This window comes from Pteropus medius, unplaced genomic scaffold (genome assembly GCF_902729225.1).
Source record: "Pteropus medius unplaced genomic scaffold, Ma_sr-lr_union100, whole genome shotgun sequence".
Lineage (NCBI taxonomy): Eukaryota > Metazoa > Chordata > Mammalia > Chiroptera > Pteropodidae > Pteropus > Pteropus medius.
In genome coordinates, this window is record NW_024349798.1 from 11,109,763 (window position 1) to 11,128,140 (window position 18,378).

At 53.5% G+C, this 18,378-nt stretch overlaps 1 protein-coding gene across 1 annotated transcript in view; it reads left to right on the forward strand.

The window, feature by feature from the left end:
- CLEC16A (C-type lectin domain containing 16A) overlaps nt 1–6,720 on the forward strand; it is a 199,619-nt gene extending 192,899 nt beyond the window's left edge. Inside the window, 2 exon segments of the mRNA XM_039885578.1 lie at nt 3,052–3,298; nt 3,300–6,720. Of these exon segments, the coding sequence (XP_039741512.1) occupies nt 3,052–3,298; nt 3,300–3,405 (353 nt within the window). The 3' untranslated portion in view covers nt 3,406–6,720.
- Nucleotides 6,721–18,378: the final 11,658 nt, after the last annotated feature.

Genomic DNA, 18,378 nt, shown 5'->3' on the forward strand with positions numbered 1-18,378 from the left:
TTTTTCTTTTCCTTTTGTTTTGTTTTTTTTTTTTACCCTTGGCCTCGCTCAATGATAAGCGGTCGATTGATTCTCGTTCCAGCCAGAGGCCAAAAGTAACTTCACTTACAAACACACCGGTAGATGTGACTCCAGCAATCCCCTTCTTACGTTTAGTGCTCCAAATTGTAGCAGGGTTGGTCTGGGGGCCGCTAACCCACAGCAGTGTGCTTCGTGGGGCCCCTTGCTACTGCCTTCTCCCTCCACGCTTCTTTTAGGGTTCCCGCATGTGCCCCCCACTTGGTAGCTGTACTAACCAGGCAGGAGCCTTCTGCCTTCTTTTGCGTTCAAAAGCTGTTTCCTCTGAGCTTTGCCTTCCCGACTTGCTCTGCTTTTCTTCTCTTCCCCGCGTCACTCAGGCCCACCTTTTCCAGACTGAGCACATCAAACCCACATTTTTACTGGAAACTGTCACACCCTCGACAAGGATCAGCTGAGCCCCTGCCCCAAAACGGAATATCAGCTTCTGAGGGTGCCGGCCAGGGACGCGACGGTCAGCTTGGGACAGAGCCGTGGGGAGGCCAAGCTTCACTTGTGGAAACCTGGACGTCCAGGATTTCCTACTCTGGCCTCCAGTCGTCTCCCTGGCCCCTAGTCAGGAAGCCAGAATGTTCTCTGAATCCTTCATTCCTTGGGCCAAGCCCCAGCCTGTGGCCTTAGACCTCAAAACACCAGCTGCAGTAACCTTTGCAGCTCGGCACTTGGCCAGAAAATGTGTCCTCGCTGCATAATTCTTTCCCGCCACCCCCCGCTCACCCCTTGAATGAATAAATGTGAAGATCACATTCAGGAAGCAGTTCTCAGTTTCAAAAATAATAACGAAGTCAAAAAATAAGTAAAAGTAAGGCAGCATTGTGAGTGATGGGTACGAGGTTATTTTTTTCTTATTAAAAAAAATAGATACTATTTTTACGAGGAAAAAAATCGACCTTTTTAATAAAATTGTTGGTTCTTTTCCCACAGAGAAACCCGTCTCGTGTGTATGGTACTGTTCATGGGTTTGTTTTTTAATACGTTTGATGGCAACTTTCCCACCTCCTTGATTATTCTTATTACCAAAACCCCCGTTCGGGGTCAGGGAAAGCTTCTGCCCGCTTTTTGAAAATCTGCATGCAAATGCAGACTCGAGCAAAGGGGGAACTCTTACATAGAAGTTTTGAGAAAAACGTGAAGGAAATGCTTTGCAGCTCTGTCTCCAGATGGCACAAAAGTGCCATTTGGGGAATTACTCATTTCTAAACTGCCCCATCAGCAGCTCAGCTTACATGTGGATTCGTATGCACAGGAATTCATGCTCACGCCCCTGTGAAGGGAGGTAGAGGCTGCTGGAGCAGAGGAACTGGTGCCTCCCACCCCCACCCCCACCCCTGAGAGAGCTCTCACTGAGCTTTCTTTCTGAATGACAACCAGGTTCTGCTGGGTCAGAACCTGAGCCGGGGCTTCGGAACCAGCAGCACATCACCGCGGGTGTCCTTACTGAATGCAGCAAAGCCGTGGAAATTCAGAGAAACCAGAATGCGTGTGGAGGGTTTACTCAGCGCTCTGGGCTCAGATCACACCCAGCTCGAATCACTTTTTCCACTAGTTCTCACTGGTGCCCCCATGCCACCCTCCCAGAGCGAGGACACAGTACCTGAAGTCCCACACAGTGGTTGCCTCTGGCCTTATTTCTCTTTTTAAAAAAAAAAAAAAAAGAATGAATAAATAAATAAATAAATAAAAGGCCTTACGAAGAAATTAACTGGGACCTCGTAGAGCTCAGCTTGCCTGAGAGCCTTGTGGGAAGAGGCGCCAACGTGTGCTTTGGGACACGCGCGATCTGTCGCTTGTGCTTCCTCTCCAGGACAGGGACCCGCATCCGCCTCTCCTTCATCCCATTCTGCGTGCCCTTTGGTTTTGTTTGGCTCTTGGTTTTCTCATTCTTTCACTCTGTGTTCAGTTCGCACCTCTGTTTTGTTTTGGCTTTAACTTGGAAGAAAACAACGAATAACTGGGATCACGTTGAACAAAAGAAAGCCTGCCGCCTTGCCAGGCCCCAGAGGGCTTTCAGACTCGTAGCCGCACACGGTGTCCTCGGCACCTTCTCCCGATGGCTCGTTGACCCCAACATCTGTACAAATAAGAATTTGCTTTCCAAGCGGGGTGCCCACAGCCTTCTTATCAGTGTTTTCAAATGGCCGGCATGTGACATACTAGAAGACCTTCCCCACAACGCCGTCTAGTCACAGCTGGCGTTTCTGTCCAGGCAAACCCATCATTGGGAAGTGAATCAGGCCATCTGTCTATAATCTCATTAAGGATTTTGAAAATCACCAAAAAAGAAATTGCCACTCTGAGACTGACTGTCTCAGGCAGAGCCTCCCGGCCTTCCTCCCGGTTTCTCTCCATGGGACACAGGAATGGCCGTGGGCCATCACTGTCCCTTTCTGAGGGATAGCTCAGCACAGCACTGAGAGAAGGACCAGGAGACAAGCCCCAGTTCAAAGTTTGGGTTTGGTTTTGCAAGTGGAAAAGGTCTATAGAATTTCTTTTCTTTTTTTTTTTCTTTTTTTTTTATATCGCAGTACGTTCCCTTCTGGGTAAATGTCTCCAAATTTGACTCTGGAAATGGCGTGAAACGATAAGCACACAGAAGCCCATTTCCTCCCTTTAACGTGTGTTACCATCAGGCGGGTGGTCCAGGACTTGTTCACACGTGCGGCCCACCTGGGCCGTTTCCCAGCATCCCTGGGCTTCCCGAATCCACGCGTTGATTTTGCACAAGCCCCTCATTTTTCTCTTGTGTCACAAGTGAGGGTGACCCTGGGCACTGACAGGGTTTCTCCCAAGCCTAGGTCAGACTGGATTTATCAGCTTCTGTGTCCCCAGCAGGAGGAAGTAGAACAAGCTGTTCCCTCAAAACTTCTGTCTCCCACCCGACCTCCCTGGGCCTTTGTTCGGGACAGAGCAGAGGGTGCACGCGGGAACAGTGTCTCGGAGCTAAGTGTCCCTTTGTTTTTCCCTTCCTCCCAGATGACCCCATGACTATGGAACAGCCTCAGCCTAACCTCCCCGACCAGTTGGTGATCGTCAATGAAACGGAAGCAGGTGCCAGGCCCGGCAAGAGCCTGGCAAAGGGCGCGGATGCGGAGCCGGTCAGCCTGTCCCCCAGCCTCATCCCCGCGCAGCAGCCCACCATCTCCCTGCTCTGCGAGGACACCGCCGACACGCTGAGCGTGGAGTCACTGACCCTCGTCCCACCCGTTGACCCCCACAGCCTCCACACTCGCCGGCATCCCCCCGCCACCCACACCAGCCACAGAGAGCACGGGAACCCTGGACGAGGAGGCTGTCCATTCGGAGCCAGCGGGCCCCGCTGAGCACTGAGTCAGCGCCGAGCGGTCTCCCTTTGTGCACGCGGCCCAGTGCCACTCAAAAGACACATCGGGGGCATCGCGGTTCTCCACGGCTCCCAGTGACCATCTCCTCCACCCATCCTTGTGCTCCTTGGCTCTGCTGAATTCCTCTTCCGCTTCATACTTCTCCGAGAGCAAGCTGGGCCTGGCGCAGGCTCCCCAGCGAACCCGGATAACCGAGATGGCCACCTCGGGGTGGGGGAGCTTGGGCTTCCGGTCTCTGAGCCCAGCAGCCCCAGGGAGGCAGGGCCCACTGGCACCACTGCTTTCATCAGCCAGCCTCCCCAGGCCCAGCATCCTCAGTGTGCCCGGAAGGAGAGACAGGGTCACTTTAGGTAGAAACTTATAGAAAAGCGAACTTCGATAAATATCTCCTTTGGGTATTTATTTCCACTTTTGGCAGCAGCTGTAAAGCATTTATTTTAAAAGCTTCTATTTAAAAGAAAAAAAAAGAAAGAAAGGAAGCAATCCAAAAAAAAATCCTCAACGCTGAGGTTTGATGTCATGTGAAAAGTGTAATATTACTGTTAAGATTTCATTTTCGTTTTCCCTTGAACTTCCCATGTTTTGATTTAGAGTTCTCAGTCAGGCTTTCTCCGTTTTCTTAACTGATTCTTATTTCTCTATTACTCATTAACTCTGCAAGCCTGTGGGATGATAAAGCACCTCCCAGGAAAGTATAGAGTATTTTTTAAACAAAGTGAGGGAGATGCATGTATTCTCAGGTACGCACAGAGTGGGGAGGGCCAAAAGTTTCTCTGCGAGGCGGCAGGGGGCCTGGCATTACCTGGAAGATCTTTCCTGAAAGGGGACCATGCAGTCAGCTCCTGGCTTAAGACCCAATTCCTCATCTCTCTGGACGACAGGTGTCCAGCATCACCAGAGTTGTTGCCATCTCTGTCTAAGAAAGAACCATTTGGGGCCGTGGTGGGAAGAAAACGCCACGGAAGGCACCCCCACGGTGCCCGCCGCTCGTACTTCTCTGCAGGACACGCCAGCTCCTGACCAGCTGCGAGGGTGTGACCTCGGAGCTCGCAGAGTCATCCTGGGAGCTCGGAGTTTGTCACTCTTCCTCTTGGATGCTGCTGCAAAGACACAAGCTTGTTTTTAAAGTGAACTCCCCACCAAGTTCCTTCTCCCTGTGGGCTGGCTGTGTGGGGCCAGTTTGTCACCACATCCAGTAAAGCAGTCAAGCGCCCCTCCCTTCCTTCTGGTCAGTGCTGAGACCTCCCACAACTTTCCTGCCCGTGTCCACCAGGGGTATAGCACACACGGTGTTGGTGTCGGTGTCGGTGTCGGCCTGAGGAGATGCTCTGAGTGCCCATCATCCACCTATTAGAAGACACGGTCCTCACCACCTCCTTCAACCCATCTGCCGCGACAGGGCCAGCCAAGGCCAGATTTCAACCTCCTGAAGGAAACGGTGATCCCGAAGAGGAGGAGGAGGAATACCTATGGGGACAGGTGTCTGTCTGTTCATCAGGAGCCTCCCACGTAGCTGTGCCCACCCAGCTTCAACAAAGAGAAGACCCAGCTCAGAAAGGAGGCCGTTTAGGCCGAAATTCAGGGTCCCCAGCAAGAGGGACAAGCTACGACCATCAGCAGAGCCAGGCAGGACGGAAGAAGGGGAGGACAATCCATGGCGAGAAAGAGGGTGCCATCAGGGATGATGGCACCCCGATCCTCCAACAGCCAGCCACATGTCCTGCTAGGATAGAACAGGCCAACCCCAGGGCCAGACACTTCTGGTTTTCAGATGACTCTGGAGCAGCAGAAATGAGAAGGCAAGTGACTTCCTGGGCCAGTGGCATTGTTGGGAGGAACAAACCCGTGCAGGTAGACCCAGGTCCCTCCCCAGGACCTCCAGCCTGCCTTCCGAAGTACAGCGGTTCCAGGTGGCTTTGTGGCTGCCAAATACCGAAGGAGAAAGGTCTGGGCATGGGAGACAGCATACTGAGGGGACCTGCAGTAGCATCGCTCAGGCCCGGGGAGCTGAACACAGCCCAGCTTGTCAAACAAAAGGTACAGATCAGGACAGGCTTCTGCCCCACGGCCCTGGCCAACGGCAGGCCTCTCCCAGGGCCCTGCAGGCTTGGTCTCACTGTGGCCCACAGCCAACCAGCAGGTCGCCTGAGCAGGATGCCTTTAGGTACATAGGTGGGGAATGCTTTAACCAGGGTCCCAAGACACCTTGCTTTTGAGGAGGAGGGTGTGCCTCCTTGTGCTGGGAGTTCTGGGGTCCGGAGGAGGCAGGCAGGGCTTTGGCTCCGATGAAGGTCCCGCCTCACTAGGGCTTGGCCATCTTGGCAACAATGGGCACAGCTATGTTTTCAAGAGTGCCCAGCAAAACTAACAGCGGGCACACTCCCAGGCTGACCAGTCCATACAGAGCACTGGGTCTCTGGGGCCGGGCAGAGAGGTAGAGCCAGGAATTCTTGGAGAATATGGAGAAGGAAGCCATAGTCTCTGACCCACAGGTCCTAGGCTCAGATCTCTGGGGTCAGTCTCAGCCAGCCCGTCCAGTCCCCTATCTCTGCATCCCGGCAGAGGCAGGGGCCGGGGCCGGTCCCACCCTCCCCAAGTCCACATTGGGCCCCTTGGGTTTGCCAGGTCAGGGCAGGGTTGGCCACATGAACCCCCAAACCACAGCTTTGAAATTTGCTGTGGAGAAGTGCGTGTCCTTTCCGGTTTGAAGGCTCGAGCAAGTGAGGGCACCTCTCCTCACAGGTCAGATGAGGGGAGCTCAGGAGCTCCCCTGGGAAGAGCGGGGGGCCAACCCCAAAGCCACGGCAGATGCTCCCATCCCAGGAAAGGGTGGGCAGGAGGGCCCTCCCCTCTCCGCTTCCCCTCCATCAAGCCTGTCCTGCTCACCGCTCTCCTACACACCAGGGTGAGTGAAGGGACACACCCCCTTACAGACATCCGCGAGATGTCTCTAAGATCTCAAGATGCACTGTAAAAAAAAGAAAAGAAAAAAAAAGGCACGGGGCGAACTGATTCTCATCTTTTCTAGACGCAATAAATAAGAAATATTTCAAATAGTCATGTGGACACTGCGTAAACTGTGTTTCTTATGTTCCTCTGAGCTGAAACTGTGTAAATAATTCTTGTCCCAGAGCGGAGCAGGGCTGGGAAACCTCCTGCTTCGGGGACTCGGGACTGTTCCAGGGAAGTACCTGCTCTCGCCAGTGTGACTCAGGCTTCATGAGTACTGCACAGCAGGGTGGAATGAAAACTGGAACTTCCTTGTAATTTTGAACTTGGCAATAAAATCGAGTTACCAGAATGTGGCTGCTGCTTTGTGGTGCTGAGGCCTTGGCTGGCAAAGGGTAAGGTTCTCTGCCTGTGTGACCCCTCAGCCTGTGGCAGCTGCCCAGTGGGTGGGCAGCCCCTCCCTGCCCTCTTCCTGGCCAGGAATTCCCCAGTTCCTAACCCAGGGCTGAGAAGACTCCTCAGATGCCACAGGTCCCATCCGGCACCTGCCGCCTCCCGCCCCACCAGGTGCAGCGAGTTTGGCCCATGCTCTGCCGGCTCTCACCTGCTGTTCAGGTGGGTCAGCGTCCGAGCCTCAGATGCCGGACCTGTGAACGGTGCCGTCAGCAGCCCTACCCCGCTGGACCAGCACAGGGACTCTGCGTCATGGCTGCGACGGAGGAGGCAGGAGGGCCCCCACCCAGGACGACGGCGGGGGGACACACCAGCACGCACCGGAACTCCCCAGAAGTGGGTTCTTACGGAAGCTCCTGACGCTCCAGCTCAAACCCGGCCCAGACACAGCCTGAGGTAAAGCCTGAACTGAGTGCAAAGTGAACGGGCACCCCCGCTTCCGCCCTGTGCCGAGGGTTAAAGGGAGGCTGCTGGCAGGTAGAAGCCGATGCGGGGGGCGGGCCGCCCTCCGTGTCCAGTCTCGCACTGGCCGCCGGCAGACTTCCCTCCCCTTCTGGCCTGGGTTCATCCTGAGTCCGGTCCTCCACAGTTGGCCACGAGGCCGAGGGCCACAAAGGTGCTGGGGTCCCTGGGATGAGGTTGGATCCCGCGCTGCACTGTGGCCAGCTGGCTGCAGCCTCTCCTGTCCCCACAGCCATGGGCACGTGGGCGCTCATGTGTCGTGATGACTTCGGTCTAGAAAAAGGAGCTTGCTGGAAGGATACCAGAGAGAAGGAGGTTAAAAGCAAGGGGGAACAGGTCTTGGGAGTTCTCATAGGGTGGGCCTCAGGGTGGCGGAACCAGGGACAGCAGCTGTGGGGAGACAGGTGCCAGGGCTGAGGGTAGGTGCCTGCAAGGGCACAGCATTGCCTCTGAGGCCTGTGGGGCTCAGCCCTACTCTGCCTGGAGTGCAAGCCCAGGCCGCACATTCTCTGCATGGCCCCCGGGCTGCTGGGCAAAGCGTCCTGGGCTTAGGAGGCGAAGCCGCAGTTCTCTGGTGCGAATGGGTGGCAGACTCACTTGGAACCCCTGTCCACAGTCCAGACACGGTCCGTGGCCCCCGAGGCGGTGCCTGGCTGAAGGCCCTTTGCACAGTGCGAGCGCAGAGGAGTGCTCAGTGGACTGGCTCTTCCTCTCCTACCTCCCGGCTCTTAGGGAGATGTCGGCTTCCGTTCAGGAGGTGGGGTCTGTGCAGCCGTGGCCAGGTCTCCACTCTGTGCTTGGGTTTCCTCATCTGCAAAATAAGGACAAGAACAGGGCTTCCAAGGCGGTGGTCGGGACGGAGGGAGCCACGAGGGCAAAGCACCCAGGGCGGGTGTTCTAAGGACCTGGGGCTCTGGGCCCGAGACCCTCGGTGGCAGCTTCCTCCCCCTCCCCCCAACCCAGGCTCAAACCCAGTAATGGCCTGTTGCCTGATGGGCCAGTGACTTTGCCTTTTTGAGTCCCCAGTTCTTCCTCTGTATTTACATCAGAGGCCTCACCTCGAGCATGTGTACCCTCCCTCCAGCTGGAAGTGGCCAGCATTTCCCGGAGGCCCATGTCCTGGCCAGCAGGAGTTTAGGGGCTCTGCCCTGGTGGAGGTGCCAGCAGGCCTGTCCATGCGTCCTCTGAAGGCACCTGGAGAGCAGACGGGCAGGTGAGGGTAGGCCGCGTCCTGCACTCGGGGAAGGTCACTTCCCAGCCCCTTCCCTTCCTGCCTCCTGCAGATTGGTGGGGAAAACCCTCCCTCTCTGAAGGACTTTTCTCCGAAGGAGAGCGGGTCTGAGTCACTGAACCGGGGACACGTGGGCCCCCCTGGGAATTTACTCAAGTGTGCAGCGGGCAGTGTGAGGCCACAGGGCTCCACTGCCTGAGCCACCACGGCACCTGCGCCCCAGAACCTTCACTCTGGCCCCCGCCCACCTGCCCCCCGGGCCACACGCCACCCGGCTCGGCCTGCTTTCCCTCCAGACGTCGCACGTGCCCGCCCGAACCCACATGCGCCCAACACCTGGACTTGAGTCACTTCCTTGACTCTTGACTCGCCTTATAAATTCAGTGTACAAATTGACCCTTGAACCCCCCCCACCCACCCTCCGTGCAGCCGAAAATTCGAGCATAACTTCCGATTCCTCAAAGACGTTACTAATAGCCTACTGTGACTGGAAGCCTTACCGATGACACGCAGATAGTCGGTTAGCACATGTTTGGCATGATATATGTATTATATTCTGTGTTCTCACAATTAAGTAAGCTAGAGAAGAGATAATGTTGTTAAGAAAATCGTAAGGAAGAGAAAATACATTCACAGTATTTATTGGAGAAAAAAATCCACATATAAGTGGATCCACAGAGTTCAGATAGTCGGTTAGCACATGTTTGGCATGATATATGTATTATATTCTGTGTTCTCACAATTAAGTAAGCTAGAGAAGAGATACTGTTGTTAAGAAAATCGTAAGGAAGAGAAAATACATTCACAGTATTTATTGGAGAAAAAAATCCACATATAAGTGGATCCACAGAGTTCAACCCCACGCTATTCAAGGGTCAGCTGTATTTAGGAGGGGGACGTTAATGCTGGAAAAGGAAAACCAGCCCAGTACCTACCACCTGCTGTGTTCGTTTCCCAGGGCTGCAAAGTAGGTGGCCTAAAACATCTCTGCCCCCGTCTTCCCGTGGCCTTCCACCCTCTGTACCTCCGTGGCAAATCTCTCTTATAAGGACACCATTCCTAGGGCCCACGCTGAGCCAGGATGGTCTCATCTCCAGATCCTTAACTCGGTCACATCTACAAGACCCTATTTCCACATAAAGTCACACACCCAGATACCTGGTGTTAGGATGTGTACCTACCTGCCTTTTCAAAGGTGGTGGGCAAGGTCACCATGCAACCCACTGTACTCGTCCAGAAATTAAAGATACCATAAAGGTAAATACAATTAAAGCAAATCCATGTCATTAAATTTTAACCACATCCCCTCACCTGCCTTGGGCTCTGGGCCCATGGCCCGCCCTCCCTCTCTTAAAAGGGAGACCAGCCCGCGGTTAGAGAACTGTTAACACCCAACCCAGGCTTTCCCTTTGATGGGATCAGAAGGGCCGAGCCGAGAGAAGCAGCAGCTCACCCAGGGACTCAGTTATTTCAGTCTGTGTCCTTGTGCCCCTTCAAGTCACCTTAGGACCACCAGATTGGAGACACTGCTGTGGTGGTTTGAGAGGACGTGGCACCTGCTGCAGAGTGGGCATCAGAGGAGGCGGTTCTTCCGTCAGGTTTTGACTACTGTTGTTATTATATTGAGGTAAAATTCACATAACATAAAATCAACCGTTTAAAATGAGCAATCCAGCGGCGTTAGGTTTATTCTCAATGTTGTGCAACCACCACCTCGATCTAGTTTAAGAATATTTTTATCACCCCAAAAGGAAGTTCCGGACCCCTTAAGCGGTCACTCCCCGTTTGCTCGTCCCCCACTTACCTTTCTGTCTCTCTGGCTCTGCCTGTTAAGCCTCACATAGGTGGAATCATGCAGAACGTGGCCTTTTGCGTCTGGCTCATTTCACTTAGCCCGAAGTTTTCATGTTTCCTGTCGCAGGCTGTATCAGAATCTCATTCCTTTGTAAGGCTGAATAATACTTCACTGTATGGCTGAATCACATTTCACTTCTCTGTTCATCCAAGCAGGCTCCTTGCCAGCTCTGACTTCCCTGGCAGGACACATGCCCGCCCCCCTCACCTGCCCAGAGAATTCCCAGGAACTGCTTGGCACTCGCCCTAGCTCAGTATCTTCCCTTGAACCTGCTTATTTCCTGTGCTTTCCTGCCAATCCATCCTGATAGGAACAGCCCTTTGGAGGCAGCCACTGCCAAAATACCTCGGGAAATGCACCCTGCGTCTGGCTTCGCTGGCATCTGTCCCTGAGAAGAGGTGACCACAAAACTCTCCCCCAACCCCTCCCTGTGGGAGGCCCCAATGGGCAGGGAGGAAAAATTTCACTTTCCTCATCGCTGGAATATTTATTCAACACTAAACACCTAACCATGTACCAGGCACTGGGGAGGCAGCAGTGAACAGTCAGACCAAACTCTGAGCCTCCCGGGGCGGACCTCCCAGCAGGCAATAAAGAAAATAAACAGGTAAATTCTATAGTGACCAGAAGGTGCTGCACGCATGAAAATGTGCAAAGAGATCCCAGAAAGGGAGAAAAGAAAGAGGGCTGCAGTTTTAAACAGGGAGATCAAGGGAGGTCGTGTGGAGAAAGGACATTTGAGCGAAGATAGAGGTTGCCTCAGAGATGCCTCTCCATTCCAGCCCCCAGGCAGAGGCAACTGAGACGCCCCCCAGCTGGGGGTGAGAGGTGCGGCTCAGATAACCTCAGATCACAGGAGAGAAAGCGATTCACCGATTTTCCTTCCCTTCAGTCCTTCAGGTGAAGGCGAAGAGAAAGTCTCCGTGGGTGTATATTGGTCTTTAACAGCTATTTAAACATTTGCCGATTTCCCTTTTTTTTTTTTGCAAAAGAAAGAAACCGTGTCCCTAGTCTTCAACAGGCATCCTCTGGCGCAAGAACTGTTTTATTTTCGTGGTACTTGTTAAAGTTATCTACGACTGGTGGCAGGCCAGACTGGTGTTCTGCTTGTGGCAAAATTGCGACATGTCTTTTTTGATTAAAATTAGCTTTTCGAAGTATTCAGTTTAAAATAAACTTGTTAACCACAATGAGGTGCCACCCCTCACTTGTTAAAATGATCCTCGTCAAAAAGGCAAGAACAGCAAGTGCTGGTGAGGATGTGGGGGAAAGGCGGCCGTTTTCCACGCTGTTGGTGGAGAAGTGTGGCCACTGTGGAAAACAGTGTGGATGTTCTTCAAAACATTAAAACGAGAACTACCCTGTGACCCAGCAATTCCACCTCTGGGTATTTATCCAAAAAAAAATCAAAGCACTGATTCAAAAAGATATATGCACCCTGTGTTCATTGCAGCATGATCCACAATAGCCAAGATATGGCAGCAACCTCAGTGTCTATCGATAGACGGATAAAGGTGTGGTACATATATGCAATGGAATGTTATTCAGCAATAAAAGAAGGAAATCTTACCATTTGCGACATGGACGGACCTAGAGGGAATTGTGCTAAGTGAAATAAATCGGAAAGAAAAGGACCAATACCGTATGATATCACTGATATATGGAACCTAAAAAACAAACGAACAAACTCATAGATACAGAGAACAAATAGAGGAAAAAATGCTCAGCATCACTAGCTATAAGGGAAATGCAAATCGAAACCCCAGTGAGATACCACCGCACACTCCTTAGAATGGCGATTATCAATAAGACGGGATAAGAGGTGTTGGAGAGGCCGTGGAGAAAAGAGAACCTCTGTGCATTGTCGGTGGGGATATAAGTTGGTGCGGCCACTATAGAAAATAGTATGGACATTCCTCAAAATGTGAAAAATAGAACCACCGTAGGACCCAGCAATCCCACTTCTGGGTATTTATCTGAGGAAATAAAATCACTGTCTCAAAGAGATATCTGTACTCCCATGTCAATCGCAGCATGATTCACAATAGCCAAGATATGGAAAGAAGCTAAGTGTCTTTCAACAGATAAATGGATAAAGAAGATGGATAGACACACAATGGACTATTCAGCCATAAAGACAAGAAAGTCCTGTCACTTGCAACAACCTGAATAAACATAGAGGGCATTATGCTAAATAAAATAAGCCAGACAGAGAAAGACAAATACTGAATGATCTCACTTATACGTGGAATCTAAAACAAACCAATAGAAAAAGAGATCAGATTTGTGGTTATCGGGTGCAAAACAGGGAGCCCTGGCCACCCAGGAAGAGAGGATAGGGCTCTGGGAACCCAGAAGGGATGGAGGGGACTCCACGGAAAGCAAAGGAGGCTGGAGTCCTGCCTCTCAGCGGAACACAGAGCAGCCTGCAGGTGGACATGGCCGAGACACACATGCAGGCTAAGGGAGGGCCTGAGACTGCTCACCCCTGGTGACCACAGCCTGCAAAGGGCTTGAAGAAAAGCCAGAACTTATCATATGTCCTAGTCTTGAGAACTCCAGAATCCAGCTAAAGGCCCAGGGGTCTGCATCCCCGCCTAGGTCACGGCGGCCCAGGTTATACTGCGGTAACAAGTAGCCAAACACAACCAGGTTTAAGTCTCACTCACCACGTGTTCAGCGTTGGATGCAGGGGCTTTGCCTGTCACAGTCACTCCTGACCCAGGCTGAGGGAGGCGCCATGCATCTCAACATGAGGGGACAGAGGAGTAGAGCGGGGGATTCTACCAGCTCTGATGGGCTTCAGCTCACAGGTGACACATCTGCTTACATTTCGCTAGTCAAAGCAGGGCCCTGGAGCACGCCGACCTGCGAGGGGGTGTGGCCCAGGAGGCGAGGAGGCCTAACAATGTCTTCTGCACCCTGGAGGCCCCCAGACCTGAGCGGCCCGCTGCCCTGAATGAACACCACCACTGGGCAGGTGCCAGCCCAAGATACCAGGGACAGGGACCCAGGGACCCATCAGAGTTGTAGAAGGCCTCTCTCCCCGCAGGATGTTACCCCTGGGAAAAGGGATGGAGTGGGGAGGAAGTGAGAAACAAGAGTCCCGAATCAAAAAGGTTAACCTGAGAGAGATTGCATTTAAGCCGTGAGTGACGAGGTTCTCTGCCATCAGCAGGAATGAATGAAGTTGTTGCTGTTAGCACATCTGGGTTGTAATCATCATCCCAGCACTGACAGCCCTCACCTGACCCATTCCAGGCACGTGTACTCATCAGCCCCTTTCATCCTCCTATGAGAAGGCTCTGCCACTCCCCATGTCACAGAGGTGGAAGCTGAGGCCCAGAGAGGTTGGCATAAGAATACGCCGAGCACATTACCTGCAGAGTCTCTCACTGCAGCCGTGCCCAATGGAGTGGGTGCTATTATAAGTCCCATTGCACAGACAGGCAAACTGAGGGCCACAGAGGGAGAGTGACCTGCTTGAGGTCCCAGAGCTGCTCAGGGCAGAGCTGGGGCCAGGACCCTGTCCCTCTGACCTAGACCCCAGGCTGTCACCCTCTTGACCGTATGTCCTTGCCAGCATAATCAGAATGTCTGCCCAGCCTGGCTTGCCGAGTGGCTCCCTAACGGAGTTCTTGGCCCAGCCTTGGGGTGGCCATGATGGGCAGGGCCTTGCCCACTTCTTTGAAGAAAACCTCCAGGCAGCCTGTTCTTAGAAGGAAAAGTCAGACCCAGGGTTTACCTGCGGGCACCTGTGCCAAGGGCCAGGCAGGTCCTGCTGCGTGTTGGCTTCCTTGGGAGAGAGGGAGTAGTCAGCTAGCCTCGGGCAGGCACCTGGAGGCACCCCATCCCCCCCCCACTCCCCACACAGGCAGGGCTCCCTCTGCCCCCCTCCACACCTCAGTTTCCTCATCTGATTCATGGACACACTAATTCTTCCTGGAATTGTGCAAATCGTGCCATGCGTGGTGCTGGTGGGGTTGTTTCAAAGAACCCAGACATATCCTCCAAGCCATGGGGAGCCCGAGCGGGGGATTAAGATATAATAAGTAGAACCGATTCTAAAAAATATGCTGATAAGCAGTTTGTTTTAAGGAATTCGTGGAAGTGCTGAGTCTTTCACTGGGGTCTATGAAATGAGGAACAGGGAGATCCCGTGTGTGTTGGCGAGACAATGAGGGCACTGGAAGTCTCTGGAAGTTCTCTGAGAACTGAAAGGGAGGGGGTAGAATGCAGGTTTGGGGGCCTTGCGTAGCCTCAAGGGGCAATTGGCTGCATGAGGCAAATCTCTAAGAGCCGAGTGTGAAGACACCTATGCTGGATGAGGGACACAGGTAGTCAGTAAGGTCCCTGCCCTCACACATCACAGTCTGGGGATAAGGCTGACAGTCACAATTACCTTAGCATGGGGCACTCGAGCTGCATTGGGGTGCTCTCGGTCTGTTACAGGAGCACAGGGGAAGCGTCCCCAGCTCAGCAGGGGGGGCACAGCTGGAGAAGGGACAGTGACATTTTGTCTAGAGATGGTGGCAGGTCTGATTCAAATGCTGACTTGACATGGTAGGGAGTTTTCCTGTGCCTCACTTTACTCCTCTGTGCAATGGGAGTCATAGCCCTTCTCCTGGGCCCTGCGAAGATTGCAGAAGAAACTGCGCTTGGCAGGGCAGCCACTGGAAAGACAGGCCACAGAAAGATGGCTGGGCTTATTACTAATGAATGAAGGGCTGAACCAGCTCATGAGTCACCCGAACGAGCCATTGTGATCGATCTCATGCAATGAATGGACAAATGAGAGAAACGAATCAATGAATGAAATGCTCAGAACCTGCCTTCCAGCCATGCAGAGAGGGGGCCTGATTCCCCAGGGAGGGGAGGAGAGGCCAGCCCTGAGTCAGAACAAGGTCAAGGGCCAGGCAGCGTCGCTCCATCGCACATGGTGCAAACCCGTGACACCCCACTTAACCACTCCCTGATGATAATGTGCCAAGGCCTAGCAGGATTCCCTGAGTCACGTTTCCTGCAGGCGGGCCTCCAGGCCTGCAACTCTCAGTGTCCCCCGGCCCCACCTCCTGAGCTGGCAGACAATGAATCAGGACTTTGCGGGGTTGGGGAGGGAAACAAGGATCAAAGACTCAGCAGGCCAGTCCAGGGCTGTGGCGAAGCCAGGAGGGGCTGGCTCCTAGCACCTCCCTGGACAAGTTTTCAGATCTTGGAGACCTCTGGGGTAGAGCTGGGGTGCCCCCTGCCCTGGGCCGAGCATCAGGATGCTGAGGTGTCACTTCACAGATACCCCTCCACACACACGATAAGTAATAGTAATGACAATGAAGCATTTATGGAGCCAGGCACTGCGCCAAGGGCTTCTGTTTGTTTCCTCATTTGGCCTCATCAAGGGAGACATCTGACGGAGCCTGCGACACTGCCCACATTCCACCTACTTTTGACCTGCAGAAATGATCACCGCACATCTCGTGCCATCTCGTAGTCTCAATATCCACATGTTGCAGAAAACTGAGGCTCAGAATGGCTGAGCACCCTGGAGAGAAGGATGGGACAGGGGTGTGCGGCCTCCTGGCTCTGGGAGATCCTTGGGGAGCCCTTGAAGACAGTGGGGCAGAAGTTAAGAAGGCTGGAGACAGCAGGGCTGCCTGGTGATCCCCGCCAGGGGAATTTGGTGCTGGGGTTTTGAGCAGTTGGAGGCTTAGGCTGGGGCTTTCTTGCCCTCCTTCTGGAGTGGGAGTGTCCTTTGGCTGTGCCTCCATTCATCTGTCCCCCACCCTGGCTGTACTTCACCAAAGGGGTCTACAGAGCCTTCCTGGTGTGTTCATTTGCTTTTGAAAAGGAGACCCAGGGGGAGGTCGCTGCTGACACACAGGCAGTAGGGCGATGGCAATGTTCATGTAGACATGAGTACGGTTTTGTCTGATGAGGGTGCCTTTCTAGAATGTTGCAGCTCCAGGGCCAGCAGCATCATGTAATTGGCCAACCAGCCCCAGATGGTCCTGGGAATCTGGAGACCAGCCAAACTGGAAGAGATTCAGATGCTTTCTGTGCAGGGGGCTGGGGAGGGGAGGGGAGGAGGCAGCCACCCCCCAACCCCAAGCGGTTTCTCCCTCTGCCTCCAACTGTGATCACATGGGAACCCTTCACTCCTCAAACCCCGACTTCAAGTATGATTCAACCAACACCACTACCACGGCTTACCGCATAGCTGGGGCGTCTCCTGTCTGTCTACGGAGCCCTGTGCTTAATTAAGTGCAGCGCACAGGGTCTCCAGGAAGTCCCATCATAAGGAGTGAACAGAGGCCGCTGCTCTTTCCCCATCTTTCGGGAAACCGAGAGCAGCCAGAGAGGTTGAGTAACTTGTCCAGAGTCACACAGCTCTAGGAAGTGGAGCCAGAATCCGAACACGGAAGCAAAGGATTCTGGGCCCTTGTTCTTTTGGCAGCTCACACCTCGGCTGCCTCGAGAAACGTTTGCTGAAATTATAGACTTGGTTAAATTCGTTATAGCCCGTCCATAACATGGACGATCCCCTGGCCATTAAAATGGTGATTCGGACTCTTGCTAGCTCTGGAGAAATGCCCGTGGTGTACGGTTAAAGGGAAAAGCAAGTTGCAAGAGTTTGAGACCCCCCGCCCCACCTCATTTGTGCTCATTTAGAAAGTGTTTGCGTAGAAAAATGACCAGAAGACTGTTGTATACTACAATGCCGACAGCAGTGACCCCGAAGGAAGGAAAGTCCACAGAGAAAGATGACACCCAGTCCATCAGGCACGGTGCCACCAAGCTGTCCTGCCTCGTATGTGACAGAGGCTCCCATGTCCTGGGAAAGCAGGTGTCCCCATTGGTGGAGCCTGGAAGGCACCAGAGTGAGGGAGAGAGTGGCCGTGACCAGGTGGGGAGGCTCAGGGCCCTGCGGAGTGGGGTAGGGTGGGAGGGGGCAGCGCAGAGGGTGCCCTGGCTGATTCCTCTGCTCCCACCCTAGTTGTCAAACTTGTCAGTGCCGGCCACCAGCTCAGACGTCCCCCTTCTCCAGGAAGCCTCCCTGGCTGTCCCCACCAGGCGCATGCCTTTCTGGGCCCTTCTCTGGGTTCCTCATGTGGGACTTAGTGCTTCTGACCTCCTCCCGTTGACTCTGACCTCCCTAAGGGCCACAGCCACGTGGGGTTTATTTCTATAACCCCAGCACCTCCCACTGGGGCTGCCACTGAGTTGAGCTTTACACCCTCTCGGTGGAGCTCACGGTCACCTCACATCGCACTTCTCCAAGGCCCTTTTTGTGCCTTATCCCATTTATTCCTCACCCTAACCCCCGAAGGGTGGGTACCACTACTGAGTCTCATTTACAGATGTAGAAATTGAGCCTCAGGGGAGCTAAAGAGCTGCCCTAGGTCACACAGCCAGCAAGTGACAGAGCCAGGACCCAGACTGGGGTCGGGCTCTGACCGAAAAGTGGCCCAGAGGGTGCTGACCTTTCTCCACTGGGCTTCGTGAACTGTTAAAATACGGTTTCTCTTTCAATAGCTGCCACGACGAAACCAAAAGCATTGCAACCTAGTGGCAGATAGGAGCTCCGGGATTGCAGTAACTGGCACGGCTATGGCGCCTGCCCTCAATGTTTCTCCTCCTTATCAACTGAGAGACAGGCACATGTATCCCCATTGTAGAGATGGGGAGACTGAGGCCCAGGAGGTCCAGGGTGCCGAGGCCACCCAGCTCTGACGTGACTGAGCCCTGGCTTGCCCCCAAAGTCTTGGTTGCTGAGTCCAACTCGGCACATGGAGTCGTTGACCCCTGCCTGCACCTGCTAAGGGGCATCTGAGAAATCAACTTCCTGCTCAAAGTCCAGCTCGACTTTCAGGAAAGGAGCTGGGGGAAAACTGGGAAGAGACAGAGAGGGGCCATGTAGCAGATAGACGTACTTCCTGCAGGAGGAAAGTCTATCCACCACTTCTGGGAAACTGGGATGTTTCAGAGAGAGCATATTGCACCTTGACACCAGT